Below are 21639 nucleotides of genomic sequence, written 5' to 3'. Positions count from 1 at the left end.
GTATCGACGGATGCCTCTGCCACGGGCTGGGGTGCCATGTGCAATGGACAAGCAGCCGCGGGCTCCTGGACAGGACCCCAGCGCCTCCTGCATGTCAATTGCCTTGAGTTGCTGGCAGTACGTTTCGCCCTGCACCGCTTCCGAGCGCTGCTGAAGGACCAACATGTACTTGTCCGGACAGACAACACGGCCTGAGTAGCGTACATCAACCACCAGGGCGGTCTACGCTCCCGCCGTATGTCTCAACTCGCCCGCCATCTCATTCTATGGAGTCAGAAGCGCCTGAGGTCCCTTAGTGCTGTCCACATTCCGGGAGTCCTGAACCACGCAGCCGACGAGCTCTCGCGGTTTCAGCCTCTCCCGGAAGAATGGAGACTCCATCCCCGGACGGTTCAGCTGATTTGGGACCGGACCTCCTTACTCAGAGGGACGTGCACCCTTTGGCACCCACGTCCCGACCTCTGGAGCCTCCACATGTGGCTCCTAGACGGGACGCGGCAGGTTTGAGTGGCCTACCACCTACGGTGGTCGCCACCATCACTTCCGCTAGGGCAGAGTCCACTCGGCATGCCTATGCGTTGAAGTGGAACCTCTTCGTCACCTGGTGCTCTTCCCGCCAAGAAGACCCCTGGAAATGCCCGATCGGGTCCGTGCTTGAGTTTCTCCAAGAAGGGCTGGAGCGAAGGCTGTCTCCCTCCACCCTCAAAGTATATGTGGCTGCAATATCTGCCCACCACGATCTCTTGGAGAACAAAAAGGTAAGTCAGCACGACCTGGTCATCAGGTTCCTGAGGGGAGCCAGGAGACTGAATCCTCCTTGCTCTCCTCTCGTACCCTCTTGGGACCTCGCAGTAGTGTTAACTGCTCTGCAGAGACCTCCCTTTGAGCCTTTGCGGTCGGTTGATATTAAGTTCCTGTCTATGAAGACGGCTCTGCTGACCGCATTGGCCTCAGTTAAGAGGGTCGGGGACCTGCAGGCATTTTCGGTTGACGAAGCGTGCCTGGAATTCGGGCCGGCTAACTCTCACGTGATCCTGAGACCCCGGCCTGGATATGTGCCCAAGGTTCCCACCACTCCATTTAAGGACCAGGTGGTGAACCTGCGAGCGCTGCCTTTGGAGGAGGCAGACCCAGCCTTGGCATTGCTCTGTCCAGTACGCGCCCTCCGCGCCTACGTAGACATGACGCAGTGTTTCAGGACCTCAGACCAGCTCTTTGTCTGTTATGGTGGAGAGCGGAAGGGAAGTGCTCTCTCAAAGCAAAGGCTGTCTCACTGGATAGTGGACACCATTGCTTTGGCTTACCAGCACCAAGGCCGACCATGTCCCCTTGGTGTGAAGGCACACTCCACCCGGAGTGTGGCCTCCTCTTGGGCTCTAGCGCATGGCGCCTCGCTAGCAGACATCTGCAGAGCTGCAGGCTGGGCGACACCCAACACATTCGCCAGATTCTATAATCTCCGAGTGGAGCCAGTGTCCGACTATGTACTCGCCCCCCCGAGGGGCCGGTGATGGGCCAGGCTCAGGTGTCTTCGCTTGCTCGCCACTCCACTCTACGGACTGGATACGTGCGATATTTCCTCAGGTGAGCTCCCCGAGAGCCCTGAGCTCCTCCAGCACTGTCGACGCCGACATCAGTTCAATCTGCCCTTTCGAGCCCAGACCCTCATGTCCGGCCAGGTGCCCCATGTGCATGGTTCCCTCCGGCGACCCCCACATGTGTATTTCACCGTAAGTCTCCGCAGTGAGCGGGTTTCTTCCCTTGGCGTGTCCCCGCTACCCCTAGGGTTAAAAATCCACCTTCAGCTGGTACCCTAGAGATCTTCCATATGCAGCCCTCAGCGGGTCATATGTGTCTCTTAAGTCCTCCCCATGGGTAGGCATTTTTGGCATTCCCTCACTGGGATATGCTTCCCAGTGTACCTTGGTAATCCTGTGATAACTGGGAGTCCTTCGTCCGTACTAGTCTTACGACAGGGTACTCACACTTACGCAGGGCACTGGAAGACGGCTGAGTGGCGGGATTATATTGGGACCCCCATTCGTTAGTCACTAATGTTACGTCGTAGTGACTGAACGAAAGGGAACGTCTCGGTTACGGATGTAACCCTCGTTCCCTGAGGAGGGAACGGAGACGTAACGTCCCCTTGCCACATCAGCTGTGCTACCTGGAACGCATGAGCTCCTCAAGCAGGTAACATAATGCGATATTGCCTCGTACTTCCTTATATACTCACGCAGTGAGGCGGAGTTACGTATGCAAATTCCACATGCCCATGGCATTGACACGCCATTGGGCGTTTTCTCTAAACTCGAAGTTGATAGGCTTCTAAGCGAAACCCCCATTCGTTAGTCACTAACGTTACGTCTCCGTTCCCTCCTCAGGGAACGAGGGTTACATCCGTAACCGAGACATTTTCTTTGTTGTGCCTTTCTCGTTTTGCTATGTGCATTATGGTAAATATAAAGTATTTTGTGCTAGCTATGAGAGGGAACAATTCACCTCTACTACACATTCATTTATTGTTATATGACAGTTAGAAATTAGACTGCACAGAAATGGAAACTAAACTACAGGTAGCCCAAATACACATTAAATAATAAGCGATCGTTAGATTTAATCATCGCAATTTATTGCAATGCTTTTTTCCCCTTAGTTGGTCAGAACAAAAGTGGATGTTATCTACTTACTTGTTCAGATGACATTTTCCGGTGAAAATTCTTATGTTGGTCATACTTTCAAAAAGTATAATCTGTGATTCTGAATGACAGTATCCACACTGACACGGTGACTGACAGCCGCACATTCTCCTCAAAACATTGGATTCCTCCGCACTGTGCCGTGCCGAGGCACAAATTACGTAAAGTTGATAATTCCAGATTTCGAACAGAGATGGCGACAAAGAGGAAAAACTACGGACTACAGCTTTAAGGACACAGAATAATATAAGTGGACTTTTTTTTTGTAATTGCAATTGTGACATCCGTATTTGTATTAACGATTACAAATTCGATTAATTGTGCTGCCCTACTCAGCGCTTTCAAAATAAAAGTCTGACTCTTATCGACCAAACAGAAAAACATATCAGACAATTCCGATAAATTAAGAAAGCCAAATATATCAGTAAAAATTTGATATATCTGTCTGCCTCTATTCAGTATAACAGTTTAAAACCAAATTTCCATAAAAGGTTCATTTTAGTCAGCAAATTGGTATTCAGTTCTACAGTACCTATAGCTCTGAGATCTTTGCCAAAACAGCCAAAGAATAATCAGCATCGTAAGGTACACAACCCATTTTAAGTTAAAGTTTAAACTAAAAATGCACACATTCCACATTATTTTAAAGCTCTTACTGCATGAATATTCACCATCAGTCATCTCTGCAAAGATACGGAAACTCCCCCGTGCTTTATCTTTCTCTTACTCCATTCATTAACATTAGGAGCTGATAAAGCCACTTTCAAATCTCTCTGTTCATGCCTCAGTGACTCTTTCTCAAACTAGTGTTTTTTCCCATTACACAGTGAAGTCCAAATGAAGAAGGCTAACTCATCTGAAGCCCCTCCTCCTTTTCCAAACTCTTAACCTTTGACCTTTCCTCTCATTGATTTAAAGATGTTTCCCAGTGGAGCTTTCCATACCTGCTCTGACCTGTACTCCCACACCAGGTGCTCGGCGTCGTACTGTAATGAGTGATACTCGGGGGTTAAAGGTCATAGTTTGACTTTAGGACACGTTAGTTTTGATGCTAACATGGAGTCAGACCCTGTTTGTTTCGTTGTAAATTGTTCCTTCACATTACTGAATGTCATGTTGATGGTGTTTTTGTTTGCATGCCGACTGTCATGTGTAGCTGTAAGGCATGCAGGGACGGCGCTCCTACCAACTCACACTGAATAAAGATGACATCCCATCTGTCAACAAGTAACAGTGGTAAACCAAACTACTTAAAGATGGGTTCACACTATACAGTGTTTTTTTTTTTAATCCGATAAAATTGCTGCTTGTCAGACTGTACGATATGATCCAAGTGAGATCCTGGGTGGAAGTCAGTGTGCTTTTTCACAACATTTTTTATTTTAGGATATTGTGTAGAATTAAACAAGAACAAACGTTTTATACATATTTTATCTAACATATACTGATCAAAAGTTAGGAGTCTGTATGTTGTTTTTTTTTATGTTTTTGAAAGAAGCTCACCATGGCTAATTTTATTTGATGAAAAATACACTAAAACAGTAATATTGTGAAATATTCTTACAATTTAAAATAAGCATTTTCTATTTTAATATATTTTAAATTACTCCAGTCTTCAGTCACATGATTGCTCAGAAATCATTCTAATATGCTGATTTGGTGTAACATTTTAAACAACATAAATGTTGAACTCTCTCCTTAACATTTTATAACATTTTAAAGAGCTATAACTAATTTAAAATAATGGGGTTTTTTTTATTTTCATTTTCCATATTTTAGTGCATTGTTATGGAAAGAGAATGTACAGTATTCATATATTGTGCTCCACAAAGTTTTTCTCAGAAGATGGCAATAAAGCGAGACGTGTGCACCTGGCTTCAAGTGGCTTAGAAATGCTTTGCTTCTGGAAGTCAGCAGAGGAAATTGGTCTGTCGGTTGTTTTTGGACTTTGCAGCCTGAAGTGGGAGGACGGCGTGTTTTCACTATGTTTGGAATCTCTGCTATTCCAGTGAGCAAACTCGTACCAACGCGCCACGGTGGATTTATCGACTTTAAGAGATAACTGTTTCCATCAGCGGAAACATGGTTTCCTGGGCAGCGGTCCAGAGTCTTTCAGTTTTACCACTCCTCTCATTATCCCTGTGAGAGGAAAAACAAACATTATTTAAGACTCCATGTAATGAATTTCAGTGGTTTAGAGATGCTACCGTCCGGATACAGTCTTGTTTTGTAAATAAACTGTCTATAAAACTGTAACGGGCTTAATTACTGTAGTTTAGTATAATGGTCACTGTGTGTGCTTCAGCCCCATGAGGGAGGCTGCGATTGGACAGGGGCTGAATGGAGGAAAAGAACTCTCACATTACTCACATTTCTGAAGAGTGAGTCACTGGGTCAAGAGAATCCATGAACTGCCAAGTGTTTGCTTCATAATAGCCTCACAGCGTCAAGGGCACCCTCCCTCTGTCTACTCTTATTCACCACCCCTCCCTTTTTTCTACCTTGCACATTTTTCCTCTATACTGTAAAGCTGCTATTTACTTTATTTATTTTATTTTGCTGATGTAGGATCATTAAAGACAGCTGGAAAGAGAAAAACATAGAAATTCAAATTCTGTCATTTACTCCGCTCCATGTCGTTCCAAACCTGTGACTTTTTCCTTCTTACTCAAAAGGACAAATGTTGAAGAATTATAATGTTATTAACAAGTTAACTAAGTTTTTAATGCTTAAAATGAAACAAAAGTACCATAAAAGTAGTTAATTCAACTACCAAGTCAATAGCTGTGTGAGGAACAGACCACGACTTAAATGGATACTACACTCAAAAATGTAAATTCTCTCATCATTTGATTACCCTCATGCCGTTCCAGGTGTATGACTTTCTTTCTTCAGATGAACACAAACAAACATTATATTCCCTTTAAATGTAGTGTTAGCACAGCCTTTTTTGTCATAGCAGCCTGTAATGAAGAAAACAAAACCACATGAGTAAGACATGTTTAGTAAGACACTGGCGTGCTCAGTTGGGGACACTAAATTTTTCAAATAAACATTGAAATAAATCTAAATAATAAACTAAATTAACCATTTAAACTAAATTACTGATCGAATTATTGATCTAAAGCCCACACTGTCGCTGTGTGATGGTTGAGATGGGCTGATGACATCAGCGTTTTTTCCGGAGTGGCTATGCGGCTGAATAAAATTATGCTTCATTATTTTCCTGTTTAACACTGTAAAGCTGCTTTGAAACAATCTACTTTGTGAAAAGCGCTATATAAATAAAGTTGATTTGACTTGACTTGACATGTTTGATCAATGAATTTAAAATGTTCTTATTTTTTCCTCTGTCTTTTGTTCTCTGGTCCCAGGAGACGTGTTTCCTCTTAAGCACTTCAGACCTGTGGAAAATAAGCAGTGTGATGTTTTCACCCCATTTCCTTTCAGCAAGTGTGCTTCCTGTAGCCCAGTTTTGGTGTTAGAATTTTTTTTTTCTCTCTCTCTGTTGCCTTACAACTTAGTGCCATGTGTGACTGACTTTCAGAGCCAGTTTGGACAGAGGGTTCTTGTACGTACCCTAAAATTAGAGCTTGCTCTCAAAAAACGGGCCATGTGTCTGTGAACCCTGGGTGGGCAAAGAGGAGGGTGGGAACAAACCTCAACCGCGTAATGCATTCACAGACTTTCTTGGGCCACTTCTAACTTATCATTTGTCTGTTTTAATGGTGCTCTCCTAGTAGAAGTGCGCAAAAGTACATATTTTCATGGGACCACAAGTTAAGAGCATATATTATTTTATATAATAAAGTATTAAAATTTGTATTAAAAAATCATTTATCTGTCTCTCTCTCTTTAGTGTTGGATGACGTAGATGAAGGTGAGATGTTTGAGTTTGACGACAGTGGTGAGGAAGCCCCCGAGGCGGATCGGCCACCCCCTGAGCCTGAGGGAATCTCTGTGCCTCCACCCTGCTCATTAGCAGCCGGGGACGCACCCGTGAATGGAACAAGTCCAAACCCAGAGAACTTACTCACTGCAGAGGCTGATCTACCCCCTCCACCTCAGAACTGCATTACTAATAACAGCCCTTTGGCTCATGCACCCTTCCCACAAGGTGATCTCCCCCCTCCACCTATAGAGCTTTGTCACAATGCAACAGAAGGCCAGGACAGATACCCTCAACAACAACAACCACCACCACCACCACCACCACCAGAGGGCGCTACAGGAGCTGCTGCTCACAGCGAGCAGGACGGTGAGTGTACAGTAGATACTAAAATTATGTTTATCTATGAAAATTGTTAAAAAATTAATTTGTTAATTCTACTTTTTAAAGACTGCTCAGTAATCACAAGATGTTTGTTTTTTTGAAGAAAAAGTACTTATTTTCCAGACTCTTAACAATTTGCTTGAATACCATAACAATTATTTAATTTTGGAAACAATCATTATTTTGTTTTCCTCAAAAATTAAACATAATATTTTTCTCACGGGATATAAATGGGTTCTCTATACTTTTTTTTTTTTTTTTTAAACATGATGAAGGGGGTTCCTTACAGGGGGCTGATCATATTTGGGTGTCCTGGCCATCAAAAAAGATTGCCCTCTACGACGACAGCTTTGTGTATTACTGACTGGAAATCAAATCTACAGCCATTTTGGTGGCAGCCAATTGCATTTTTTTTTTTTTTTTTTTTTTTTTTTAATATGCTTGCGCAAGTTTCTGAGGTTACATCTGTCCCTTTCTTTCCTTCAGTCTTTCTCTTTCTTTCTGACTGTTAATGTAGGTTTGATCTAAGTTATTTGTATCCGAAGTCCTTCCCACTTAAGATAATATAAACGGACAAAGATTATTCATTAGAATAGCTGCTTAAACTCTAAATAAACAACACATGAGATTTCTATGTTGTTGTCTTAAGGACATTCCTGCTTTCCTAGACGTACTGTCTCTTTCCTGACAAGTCACTGTACTTTCTGATCAATAGAGAGCAGAGGTGCCAGTGTGGTTCCCACCTCTGCATCCACCTCCAAGCCCAAAGTCAGCCCCTACTCTGTGATTGACATCGCCCCTATCCAGCATCAGCTGCTGTCAGAGCAGAGCGGCCCTCCTTCTTCTCCCCCAGCCAATGAGAGTGAAAGAGATATTCAAGATGTACCCAGTAGCCCTGGGTTGCCCTCTGTGTATTCAGTGCCAGTGCCCTGTGGTTATGCAACTCCCTCAAATGTGCCGGTGATCCCACCAACCTACACCACCCCAGTTATCATCCGACACTTCTCTATGGATGAAGATGGTAAAAAGAGAGATTATTCTCATCTGTTACTCTTTCATTTATTCTCTCTGCTGGTCTGGTTGGAATAGGGAGTAGTACACCCACCATACATATCCTCTCTCTTTTCACTTTCCATCTTGTTTCATGCTCTCTGTCTCTTCTTTTTCTGAAGTTTTGCCATGAGGAAGTTGGGGATAAATTTAGCTGTGGCTTTGGCTGTGATGAGGTTTCCTGTTTTCTCACCGAAACAGATTTAAAACTGGCAAAGTTGTAGTGTATTTTGTTAAAGCAAAATCGTAGTATATTTTAGTGTATTTCAAAAAAGCCACCCTTTGCTCATATTTACATTTATGGGCATTATATACATTATATCTATAGTATAATATATTTAATTCTGTTTGTATTAAAATTTAAATAAATCATATGCATTACGACTTTTATATTATTAATTATAAAATAGGTTACAGATTCATATGTGCACATAATAAAATAAAAAACATAATAAAATCTATATAAAATATGTAGTAAAATGTGTATACAAATGAATATCTAAAATACTAATACATTAAATAATAAAAAAAAATGATGTATAAAAAATACTGATACAATTACTACTACTACTACTACTACTACTATAAAAATTATTTTTTTATAGTAGTAGTAGTATTAATCACCATCACCGTAATTGTTAAAGTTCAAAAATCAAAATTTTTATAATTCATATGTAGGCACAATTTATAATTATAATTCATAAGCTTTACCCTTTAGTTACGAAGTTGTTACTGTTGTGAGAATTATACATTCAGGCTAGTGTTTCCAGACTGCTAGTGTATGTAGAGGGCTGAGGTGGGGACAAACAAAAAAAAATATTGGCTTGAATATTATAGGAGAGATTCAGTAACACATTACTGTCCCTTTGTGGTGTACTGGTGTTCGAGCTGTAAACCTGTTCTGGGTGGAGCAATTTTGAAACCGATTTAAATGTTTATCTGTGCTTCTCTGTTAATGCATGGGCTGTTTTGATGTGTCCTGCAGTGACTGTGGGGGCAGCAGGAAATACTCCAGTGGACAGGTGAGAGGCCTCAGAGATGTGTTGTATTGTTTTACTAAGACGTCTGATGCATATTCATGCCCTTATGCTGTATGAAACCTCTTCTAAATTAAGTACTTTTAGATTTTTCCTTATGTATTGTTTTTTTTTTTTTTGCATGATCATGTACAAAATAGTTTTACATGACTTCCATGTGCTCATAATAATATTTGAATACTGCAATGCAAAACAAAAATGGATATTAGTATAGATTGTGCATCTATACTAATTCCAAGTGTTTCGTCCAGTGTTTTTAGTGAAGAGTGTCCAGTCATCAGAGAGGAAGATGCTCTCACTAAGTGGGTATCAGACCCAGCAAACACAGCCTGGATGGAGAGTGAGTACTTATCATTTTGCTACGCTGATATAATGCTTGGATTTAGATTGTGAATGTGTTTCCTGTTACTAAAGAGAATCTCAGACATTTCCTTCCTTCTCGCTAAAGAACTACTCTGCCTCTTTCAGAGGATTCATTAATGCATATAAATGCTTAATGCGCTGCTTTAGCTTGGTTGCACAAATGAAATTGTGAGCCATGTGTTTGTTTGCATGTTTCTGTTTGTTTTAGGTCCAGATGAAGTGATTTATGATGATGTACCAAGAGAAAACTCTGGATCCACTACAGGTGTTGTATCTGTTCTTTTTCTCTATATTAACTTGCTGTGTGATGCCTTTGTTTTATGTCTATTTAGAATTTAAGATATTTATTAACCTATCAGCTAACAGCCATAATGCAGTGTGTGTACAGTCTAACATGGGTTCAGTATATGTATGTATGTATGTGTGTACACCATATAATACTGTAATATAATAGTTATATTATATAAACTATTATTATATTACTATTACTGTTAATAGTAATTATTTTACTGTTATATAATAAGTTCATGTTGTGATTCCACACAATATATTTGGATCTGTTTTGTCCCGCATATGCTTTTATATGACTACAATTATTCATAATTATATTCAAATTCCGTTCAGTTGATAGAATTGTATTTATAAATCCCCCCGTCCCTGCAGCCTGGCTATGGAAATGTGAGAGAAATGAAAACTGAGAGTAAAATTTGCTCTCTCAGCAATAAGACAGTGTCATGTGACTGACAGTTCTGCTGTTACGGCTAATGACAGTCATGGGGGAATGTATTGGGATTTGTTTTGTGTTTTTTTTTGTTGTTGTTGTAAAATGTGAAAACTGTGTGCATGTCAGACCCAGATGAGATGATCTATGATGATGTTGAGTTCGGGGAGGAGGGTGGCAGCAGCTCGCTGGACAACGGCTGGAGCTCCAGTGAGTTTGAGAGCTATGAGGAAGCCAGTGACACAGAGAATGGACATGGAGAGAACGGCCTCCCTGATGCCTTCGTTAGGGGCCGTGCACCCAGCAAGAAAACACATGTGTGTATTTATGCTATTACTATCTTGCTCTCATTCTTTCTCTCTTCTTTTTTTTCTCTGCTGTATAAAACGAAGCTGTTTCTTTAGTGTGAACAGTGTGTCAGGGTAGTCAGATCTGATGTCTGTCAGTTGTTTTTAAAGGGTAGTTGAAAAGGTTTTAATCTGCCCATAATGGTTTTGGATTTGTTTGTATGTGTAGGCACTGATTTAGTAGGCTTATTTGAGTGAGTACTCTGATTTGTGTGTGTGTGTGTGCGTGTGTGTGTTTATTTCAAAGTCTGGCCAGGGAATTGGTTTATTTTTGAACTGGTAGAACAAATTTAGAGTCAGATCATGTGAAACCTTTGTTGAGAGAGGAATTTGTTGGAGTTTAGAGTGTGTATGTGTGTGCGTGTGTGCAAGGTCTAAGATTCATTGTTTAGGAAGTGACTAAAATGAAAGGTGTTAAAGGAATATTCAAAGATTTTAATATTTATAATCATATGTAATATTTATGAATCATATGTCTGGCATGTCATTGTTTGCAACCAACAATAATTTTGTCTCGTGTCGCAATTTTTACCTAATGTTACTTAAAATACATAGTAATTTATTTCAGATTTAATTGGATTCTTTTTATGTTTATTTATTTATTTATGGTTGTATTTTTAATAGTATTTTTACTGTTGGTCATCGGCCATGACAGGAAAAAAATTATTATAAATAATTACAAAATTATTATTATTATTATTGAAATATTGTGTTGTCAGTGCACCCGTTTTTATTTTGTATGGTAAACAACAGCATGCCACATAGACATTAGGAATATTAACTTCTAAATAAAATAAGGGAATGACGGAGTTATGGCGGCTGTGTGCAGTAACTCGTTCTCTGCCCCCTGTTCAGCTGTCTGAAGATCTGGTGCGTTTGAAAGGGCACTATGAGAGAAAGATGCGAGATCTCATGGCAAACACAGTGGGAACAGTAGAGCTACAGCAACTCAAACACAAACACGAGCAGAAGGTAAAAGAACAAGAGCGTGTATGTCAGCCTGATGGACAGCTCTCTGTCTCTGGAGGTGCTCTTTACTCTGAGCTAGTTGTGCTGGTGGTGGGCTTCTTCTGACCTCCGTCATCCCCACTAAACATCTGTTTGCATCTCCATAGATATAGCTGTCATCTGTTGTCATCTGTGGAGAGTGAATGTTGTACACATTTTTACCTCTCATTCATCCTCACTTCATGTGTGGCTTCGTATGTCATTCTGTGTTTGAAAACATTGTTGGTATATGTCCCCCCCCCCCCCCCCCCCCCCTCAGTGACTGCCACAGCAGGGCACATCATTTATTAAATATTTGAATAATGGGACTATGAATCAGAAAAATCTGTTGAGTTCGGCATTCACTTATTTGCAGTTGCAGTCGCTGTGTCTCTTATTCATCCATCAGACTTCATGTTCCCTGTCCCTCATTTTACCCATGTGGTGTCTGTCAATCTTTTCATTGTGTGTTTGTTCATTCTCAGTTTAGTTTAGTTAGAATGCATGTTTTTTTCCGTTCTTCTTCATGGTGATGGGTTCATCTTGTTAACGCCTATCATATTGAGATAAAATCTCAGGAGTGAATTCACTAAAAGAGCCGCTTTTGGCTACGGTTTTCCTGCACAATAAACATCTGCAATCCAGTATAATTAGGATTACAGTTTTCTGCACAGATTTTGTTGGCTCACTCCTAAATGATGTTGCCTGTGCTACAGATGCAGCGTCTTGTAAAAGCAGCTAAAGATGGAACTAAAGATGGTCTGCAAAAAACCAAAGCCGCGGTGAGAAAGGGACGATCTTTCATCCGCACCAGATCTCTTTGTCATGGTAAGAGCACAAATAGTACAACTTCCAACGTCATGAATCCACAAATGACTGTCGATTTAATATGGCTCTTCTGTATAATTATTTTGATGAATCCATCATTCTTTCCTCAGAGAAGAAACCCAGCTGCTTTGATGAAGAGTCAGATCTGTTCATCGAGGTGGAGTGTTTTAATGTTGACCCAGTGCTGAGACCCGCACCTGATGGGCTTTCTCAACACCAGGTACTGTCTCACAGCCAGGCATTTTTTTCAGAGACTTTTAACCAACTGGTGTCAAAGTGATTTTTCGTACTTCTATTCAGCAAGGATGTATTCGACTGATCAAATGACAGTAAAGACTTTTACATTAAAAGATTTCTATTTCTAATAAATGCTGTTATTTCTTTTAATCAGATAATCTTGAAAAAAAACATAAAAAAAAGAATAGATGTATATCTGTCAAAGGGTAAACCTAAGGAATAATTGTGACAAGGAATTAAAAAAGTGTTTAAAATAGGTGATAAATAACTATATAACTCAATATGAATAACTTTATACTTTTGTATGCACATTTTGGGAAATGTCTTATATGTAACTGTTTTTGTTTATCTTGTTTGAATTAAGTCCAATGAGAAAAGTGATTCTCAATCCCAATAAGTAAAGGCTTTAGCCTACACCTTTTTCAGTTATTACTGTATGTATATTAGGAAAAATTGTCTTTGACGACCTAAATACATTTCTGAAGACTGGAGTAATGATGCTGAATACGCCTTTTCCATCACAGGAATAGATTACATTTTAATATACAGCTCTGGGAAAAATTAAGAGACCACTTAACATGGATTTCTCAATGTTAAGTGGTCTCTTATTTTTTTCCAGAGCTGTATATTAAAATAGAAAACTGTTATTTTAAATTGTAATAACATTTCAAAATATTACTGTTTTTACTGTATTTTTGATCAAATAAAAGCAGCCTTGGTAAACATGAGACTTCTTTCAAAAACATTAAAGACGTCTTACATACTCCAACAGTAATGAATGAAGTAATCTTTCTGCTTAAAGTTCTGCTCAAACGTCAGGTTTTGCTTAAAAAAGTTTATTTTTTTTAAAAATCCAGTAGTTTTCATATTTTGTTATCTAATGTACTGATGAGTGTGACTCAAGTGCCACTGTGCCCTGTTGTTTTTGTGTGTGCATGAACAGGTGATGAGAAGATGCATTCTGGAGATGATTCTAGAGAGTGAGAAGAACTATCTGGAAGCTATGAAGAGAATTTTAGAGGTTTTTATTTTTTATTTTTGTCTGTTTTACCTGTGCTGATTTACATTGCAGTGGAGAATTTGTTTTTAAATGCATTATAATTTAAAACCTTTATTATTTGATTGTCTGCACATATTCATCATCCAATAATGTAAATTATCTTTGCATGCTTTGCGCTTTACAGCAATATGAGAAACCGTTGGCAGAGATTGAGCCTCAGTTACTGAGCGACCGCAAGCGTAAGGTGGTGTTTTATAGGATTCGGGAGATCTTGCAGTGCCACGCCCTGTTCCAGATGGCACTTGCCAGTCGTGTGTCTGACTGGGACGAGCTGGAGATGATCGGAGACGTGTTTGTTGCTTCAGTGAGATATCTGATTTTATGATTTAACTGGTTGTGGGAGCACGGATCTGTGGACATACACAACACTGATCATATTGAAGATTCAATTACATTTTTTTTATCAGAGTTTTAATACATGCTTAATTATATTATTTCTAGGCGAAAACAACTGCATGAATATCATGCCTCTAAGCCCCGTCTTATCTCCTAAACTTTTATATTTAACCACACACCACAGCCTACATCTAAGTTTCTACATGTACAAACTTTCTCCACCCATAGCCATCTGTTGTGAGGTTGTGTGTGTGCCTCAAATTAATCTTCAACAGTAAAAAAATGTATCTTTTGAACTATAGGTTATCTCATTAAAAAGCATCATGGTTTCCACTCTTATTTTTGTGCCGTCACCTCTGTCTCTTCTGCAGTTTTCTAAGTCCATGGTGTTGGACGCTTACAGTGAGTATGTGAATAACTTCAGCTTGGCGATGGGAGTGGTACGGAAGGCATGTTCAACTAAGCCCTGTTTCCTCGACTTCCTCAAGGTTAGACATCCCAAAAGTGTCCAGAATGTTCCTGTGATGTCAACCAGTTTTGCACTTTTCTGTTATGTAATTCACAAAAATTAGTTTTAAAAAGTTTTAAACCTTATTTAAATGATCTAAGTCCTAAACAAAAAATAATAGATTAGATTAGATTAGATTAGATTAGATTCAACTTTATTGTCATTACACAAGTACAAGTACAAGGCAACGAAATGCAGTTTAGGTCTAACCAGAAGTGCAATAGCAGCAAGTGCAGGATATACAATGGTTGCGTAAGTGCAGGACATAAAAATGTTCTGAATATATATAAATATGTATAAGTAGAGAGATGGTTATTACTATAAGTAGAACTGAATTTACAGATGAATATATACAGTGAATAAATATACAGATGGCTATTACTATAAACAGAATTTACAGGTGAATATGTACTAGAATATAATATACAGATGGCTATTACTATAAACAGAATTTACAGGTGAATATGTACTATGAATATAATATACAGATGGCTATTACTATAAACAGAATTTACAGGTGACTATGTACTATGAATAAATATACAGACGGTTATTACTTGAACAGAATTTTACAGTTAGAGGTATACAATAATATGTTAGGCTAATATGAGGAATATAGCAGTGGATTAAGTTAGTACAATAAATTATGGACAGAGCTATCCGAAAGAAATTGTAAAAGTGCAGTGGAAAGTGGTTGCATATTCCAGTTAGAAGTACGGTGCAAAATGCAAATGTAAACATTGTTACTGTAAATACAGTCGGCAGTGCAAATGAGCATAATCCAGTTACGGTATGGTGGTGCAGAATGCATAAGTAAACAGTTGTTACTGTAATAAACAGTCGGTAGTGCAAATAACAAAGTGAATGTAGGTGTGAGGTAGGAGAGTTCGCAGTTTATGAGGGAAGTGGATCATAATATCCAATATCGGCCAATATGGTGCCAAAATATGATGATGATCTCATTGGTGAATTTGCACATCCAGGTCAAATGCTCATCAAAAGTGGGTGCCGGTTTGAGTAGTTGTTATTTTTGCAATCCAGTCGGTGTAAATGTAATATTGTTGCCTTAAACAATAATCAATGTGATCAAAAAGTAAAAATTCAGCAAGGATGCATTAAATTGATTAAAAGTGGCAGTAAAAGCATTTACGTTGTTAAAAAAAAATACAGTATATATTTGAAATAAATGTTGTTTTTTTAACCTTTTTATTCATCAAAGAATCCTGAAAAAATGCTTCACGTTTCCCACAAAAATATTAAACAGCACAACTGTTTTCAATATTGGTTATAATAAGGAATGTTTCTTGAGCACCAAATCAGCATATTAGAATGATTTCTGAAGGATCTTGTGACTGAAGACTAGAGTAATGATGCTGAAAAATTGCTGCTTTGCATCACAGGAATACATTACATTTTAAAATATATTAAAATAGAAAACAGTTATTAATATTATTTCACAATATTACTGTTTTTACTGTATTTTCAATCCAATAAGTACAGCTTTGGTGAGCAGAAGAGGCTCCAAGATTCTTCATGCTATTTTTGTTATGTCCACAGCTCCGTCAGGAAACTAGTAAAGACCATCTGACCCTCTATGGACTGATGATGAAGCCTATTCAACGGTTCCCTCAGTTTATTCTGCTGCTGCAAGTGCGTCTTACCTCACACACTCTTTCAGTTTTGTTAATATTAAGAAAATAAATGTCCTCCAGTATACTCATTGCTAAAAATATCTTGACATCTCCTGAAGAGGGCGCCTCTTTCTTTCTCATCCACTTCAAATCTAGTCACTTTCATGTAGTCTATAAACTTTCACAGGCTACTATAACATCCATTATCTTCTTTGTCTCTTTATAGGACATGTTAAAAAACACACCAGTGGGTCATCCCGACCGCCTTCCGCTTCAGATGGCTCTCACTGAACTTGAAACCCTTGCCGAAAAATTAAACGAGAGGAAAAGAGAGGCCGACCAGCGCTGTGAGATAAGACACATAGCTAAAGCTATGAATGAACATTACCTCAACAAGGTACGGCAGCCCCTCTGTTGTTTGATCGCAGTAGTACACCTCAAACCCTTTGTATGAACGTAAATGTGTGTGGGTGCTTAGTCAAATATATCATTTATTTGACATTTGAGAGTTTCACACAGCGCAGCACCTAGAGTGTGTCTAGAGTGTGCCTGAGCCCTGCTGTCACTGATATGAAGTCAGCACTGAGCCAATACTGTAAACAGAACCAGCTTCAATGGTCCACGCCCTCTGGGGCTATGATATATTTTGCTTAACTTTGCACTCTTTGACTGCTTGCTCTTTTTTTGTGGATGGATCTTTTTTTATTCTCTAAATAATCAGCTGAGCCTGGTCAGTACCTGGATAGGAGACCTCCTGGGAAAAACAGGTTGCTGCTGGAAGAGCTGTTAGTGAGGCCAGCAGGGGGTGCTCACCATGTAGTCTTTGTGGTTCCTAACGCCCCTGTAAAGTGATGGGGACACTATACTGTCAAAGAGCACCGTCCTTCAGATGAGACGTTAAATCGAGGTCCTGACTCTCTGTGGTCATAAAAAATCCAAGGATGACCTTCGGAAAAAGAGTAGGGGTGTAACCCCGGAATCCTGGGCAAATTTGCCCATTGGCTTCTGTCCATCATGGCCATCATCCCCATATACTGATTGGCTTCATCACTCTGTCTCCTCTCCACCAATAAGCTGGTGTGTGGTGGGCGTTCTGGCGCAATATGGCTGTCGTCACATCATCCAGGTTGATGGTGCGCATTGGTGGTGGTTGAGGAGATTCCCTCCTTCTATATGTAAAGCGCTTTGAGTACCCAGAAAAGCGCTATATAAATGTAACAAATTATTATTATTAAAATGCTTACAGTAAGTTTCATTTCCATCTAACATAAGGTATGAAACGCATTTTAGATGGCATCCAGTGTGGGTTGATTTTGGTTAAAATATAGTATACACATGAGGAGCACATGCATGACACTCTCCTAAAGCCAATAAAGGCTTTAATCAACTATTTGCAGCGTTAATAACCAACACTGAAGAATTCTTAAAATATAATCAGGGTTTCCACAAAAGTATAAAACAGCACAGCTGATTTCTGAAGGATCATGTGACACTGAAGACTGGAGTAATGGCTGCTGAAAAGCCATCATAGGATTAAATTCAAATTTTTGATATTTTGATATATTTCACAGTATTACTGTTTTTACTGTCAGTTTGATCAAATAAATGGAAAAATAATAAAAAAATTATTACCAACCCCAAACTTTTGAATAGTCGTGTAGGAAATTGGTAAATGGAGAATATTAATCCAACTATAATACTGAAAATATTTATCTCTCTTTGCTGAATAATTTTAGCTTCTATAAACCATTTGAAACCAAACATGCATAAAGAGAGGGCCTAAAATAATAGTGTATGGCTCAGTTTATTTTTAAGCCTGCTTCTTAGTTAAATTCTGACACCTCTGAATCCATATTACTGTATATCATATCTTATAATTACCCAGAAGAGGGCTGGAAACAGTTTTTACTCCTAATATTTTTCCTTAAGCTAAGCATGAATTCATAAAAATTGAAAGTAGAAAAAATAAAACGGTTCTGTTGCAAACATTATTTTGACTAATAATAGAACATTATGAATATTCATAATATATTTCATTTTTTTGGCATATTTTACTTTCCATTTTTCCCTCAAATCATCCCGCAGACCAAAGTGGACAAATATGTGTGTGCTCAGGGTCAACTGATGAGTGACTGTGACAAAGTAGGACCGTTAAATATTTAATCCCCAGATGAACCCTTTTATTGCTGTTTCTGCTTCTCTCTCCATTCATCTCTCTCTCTCTCTCTCTCTCTTTCTCTCTCTCAGCTGCTAAGCAGCGGAAGTCGTTATCTCATTCGTTCTGATGACGTGGTGGAAACCGTTTATAATGATCGTGGGGAGATCATTAAGACTAAAGAGCGGCGAGTCTTTCTTCTGAATGATGTGCTCATGTGTGCCACCCCCAACCAGCGGTATGACCATTACACATTATCTGTAATAACTGTCAGTCTTAACTGTTTAGCACAGCATCACTCAGAAAAAAAAATGGAATCTAGATATTTTAGAGTTAAACCTTCTTCCTCCACACAAACCCCTCCTCCGTGAGTAAACCAGTGTTTCTCTCCTCCAGCCCCTCTCAGGATGGTGTGAGTGTGGGAGCTGGAGGTGAAGGTGTTCCCTCAGGCCAGCGCTTCCTGCTCAAGTGGAGTGTGCCTTTGAGTTTGGTGGAGGTCGTGGAGTTTGGCTCCAGCGAAGAGATGGGTGACTCACGATTTCCTCCCTTGCACTCAGGAGATAAAGTTGTCATCAATGCTAAACCTAGTAAGTTCCTGTTATACACACAAAAATATGTATGCAAAAATATCTACTCTGTGCGAGATTTCCGTAGTTAACTAAAAATATGGCTGGATCTTGGTGCAAAGAGTCATTTTCAGGTTAGGGCTGCTCGATTATGGAAAAAATCATAATCACGATTATTTTGGTCAATATTGAAATCACGATTATGTAACACGATTATTTCACATGACTTTGGGAATGTGTTGTATTTATTAAAAATACACCTTTCAACAATTCAATTGAAATTGTAACATTTGTTGTACTTTTTGAACTATTAAAATAAATAATATAACATATATTCGAATCAAAGTATAAAAGTATTCACGTAAAAATGATAACCACAAATAAATAAGATCAACAATATGGTTCGGCTATGCTTTTCATGTTCGTCTAACATTAGTTTTCAGGTACAGAAATGTATCAAATGTAAAATAACTTACTAAACTTACAAAAGCTATTCAATCAAGAGCGGTGAGTGATGTCCTTGTCTTTTGTTGTTTGACATTAAACAGACAGCAGTAAAGGCTACTGCCCCTTTAAGACCTCGCGTCTTCTTTATCGACTGTATAAAGTTCACTTAAGGCATATACAGACTATGTCTGCTAAGATACTCATCAAGATGGACATGTTGACATACGTTTTGTGTGAGTTTGTCCGTTTAAGAGCAAGACTTGAAAGAGAACTCAATATTTGCGCGCTGAGAGACGTGTGCGCGCTCTCGGATGAACGCACAGAGACACATTTTCTCACAGCGCGCACGGCTTCTCATTCTAAACCTAAACCCTAAAGCACTAAACCCGGGTGATGACGGTGAAAACGACTGGTCATATTCGAAAATATGGCAGCACTCGCAATCTCGCATGCATTGAACAAAGTTTACAAAGAGAGAATTATTTGAAAAATATGAAGGAAAAAAGGACGTTTACACGGCTCCCCTGCTCTCGTCAGTTTTTGTTTCTTTATTAGATTGTCATAGGTCACTCTGTTTAATTTTCAAGTAAACAAACAAATTCGTGGTGTTCCCTTGCGTTGCAGCCACTACCATGTAGCAAATCTTAGCATGTTTCTGCTCGTCGTCTGATTCCTCGAAGCCAAACTGTTCCCAGACAACGGAGTTGGTTTTGCCTTTTTTGCTCACCAAACGCTGCTGTAACTGCCCTCCTTCTGCCATCTTTACTCGCGCCGAGTTTTTAAATTCCAGCGGATGATATGCACACGACACTCACAACCTGAGAGAGATTTGTGGGTTCGGGAGGGGCGGATGTGCGCGTGCGCGTTTCATTCAGAACGCAAGGCAAAATAATCGTTTTTTCTCGATTGTACTATTTTGGTGATCGTTGGGAGGCAAAATCGAAATCGAAATCGAAATTCGATTAATTGCACAGCCCTATTTCAGGTATAATTGGAGGTCAAGGTCAAATGGTGGTTCAGGTTCTGGGTTGAAAACTGTCTGGGCCATAAACTACAGTGCTCATGTTCCATCTACTACAGAGTTCACCACCAAGACCACCACTGTGTCCTTGAATGAGGCTTTTCCAGATGAAATATCGCTGTCGCTGTAGCGTGCTGGAAGTTGTTTTGGATATAAATGTGTGCTCGATTAAAAAATAATCAAACAACATAACATAGTCAATTGATTGTACCAATAGGAGGAAGTGCTCAGCGATATCCATTCTTCCATCGGTCTACCACCCTTAAGCAACAATACACTCATGTGTTATTTTTAAATGTGTATGAGAACAGATGTGACATTTAAAACACTCCGAAAAATGCATGGTCAGATTTCTAACACATCCAAATAAAGAAGTCATAGATTATTTTATGTTTTCCATGGAACATATGACACTGAAAATACTGGCGTTAGACACTGTTTACTGTTCTTTCCAGTGTCTCAGACATTTTGACACATCTGACAAAATCGTGATTGAAGTCTGGCTTTTAATGTGAGATCTTAAAAATTAATTATTGATGGAAACATGTAAGGAGAACTAGAAAGACAGATAACTAGAGAGAGAGAGAGAGATGAGGATGGGGAGAGGAAAAGGTAATAGAGAGAACTCAAAAGCTTTCTGCTTAAAGAAAGGAAGTTATACACAATATTTCTCCTCATTATACCAAGCAAAAACAGGATGCTTTGAAATGTTTGCTGAGCACTAGTGCTGTGCTGGTCAGCTAAAAGTAATCTGTTTTAGTGGATTGCCTGTTTCCTTAGGGATTTCAGTCGGAGAATTGTTTTAAAAATGGCTGCTGTCTCACCTCCTGCTGTTCCAGTGCATCTGTAAATATGGGTTTTAAAGTAATACCTGATGATGAATATTCATAATGTCGTCCTGATGTAGAGCTAGTTTTTTTGGGATTCTACAGTTGTAGCAGCTATCATAGACTCCCATGCAGAAAACACAGAATAATAATAAAACACCCCTGCTGTGCTTGACCCCTAATAACATGACAGTTCTGTTCAAAATTATCTGCCGTTAGGACGTCTTTTCTCTCCTCGGAGGCAGTCTGCTCTGTTTTTGTGGTTTGAAGAGAACAGGTCACTCTGACTCATGGAGCTGAACAAAAGAGGAAAGACTGTTTTTCCTGTTTCATTGCGTCTGCTCTATTCAGCACAGCTGAGGTGACAAAAGAAGGGACTCCGGTGGGATTTTACTAGACATAATGTGAAAACCCACACTGTAGAAGTACAACACTGTAAGTCTCATCTGAATGCTTGTTTAACTTTTACAGTTTTAGACAGATGAAACACGCTGAACTCTCTGTGCCATTCCTTTAATGTTGGTAGAAAAATCACTTTTCAGCATG

General features: G+C 39.4%; 1 protein-coding gene across 2 annotated transcripts in view; it reads left to right on the top strand.

Annotated features, from left to right (window-relative positions):
- The window catches only part of arhgef10 (Rho guanine nucleotide exchange factor (GEF) 10), a 70450-nt gene that overhangs the window by 19429 nt on the left and 29382 nt on the right, over window positions 1-21639 (top strand). For both annotated transcript variants that reach the window (XM_079833832.1, XM_079833833.1), the window contains exons 3-18: window positions 6559-6957; window positions 7688-7993; window positions 9008-9044; window positions 9311-9399; window positions 9631-9687; window positions 10273-10460; window positions 11346-11462; window positions 12194-12305; window positions 12416-12525; window positions 13486-13563; window positions 13727-13906; window positions 14310-14426; window positions 16004-16096; window positions 16304-16474; window positions 18325-18470; window positions 18629-18819. In XM_079833832.1, coding sequence (XP_079689958.1) covers window positions 6559-6957; window positions 7688-7993; window positions 9008-9044; window positions 9311-9399; window positions 9631-9687; window positions 10273-10460; window positions 11346-11462; window positions 12194-12305; window positions 12416-12525; window positions 13486-13563; window positions 13727-13906; window positions 14310-14426; window positions 16004-16096; window positions 16304-16474; window positions 18325-18470; window positions 18629-18819 — 2391 coding nt within the window. The remainder of the gene's footprint in view (window positions 1-6558; window positions 6958-7687; window positions 7994-9007; window positions 9045-9310; window positions 9400-9630; window positions 9688-10272; window positions 10461-11345; window positions 11463-12193; window positions 12306-12415; window positions 12526-13485; window positions 13564-13726; window positions 13907-14309; window positions 14427-16003; window positions 16097-16303; window positions 16475-18324; window positions 18471-18628; window positions 18820-21639) is intronic.

Source organism: Gobio gobio (genome assembly GCF_949357685.1).
Source record: "Gobio gobio genome assembly, chromosome: 13".
NCBI lineage: Eukaryota > Metazoa > Chordata > Actinopteri > Cypriniformes > Gobionidae > Gobio > Gobio gobio.
This window is presented reverse-complemented; position numbering and strand designations above follow the sequence as displayed.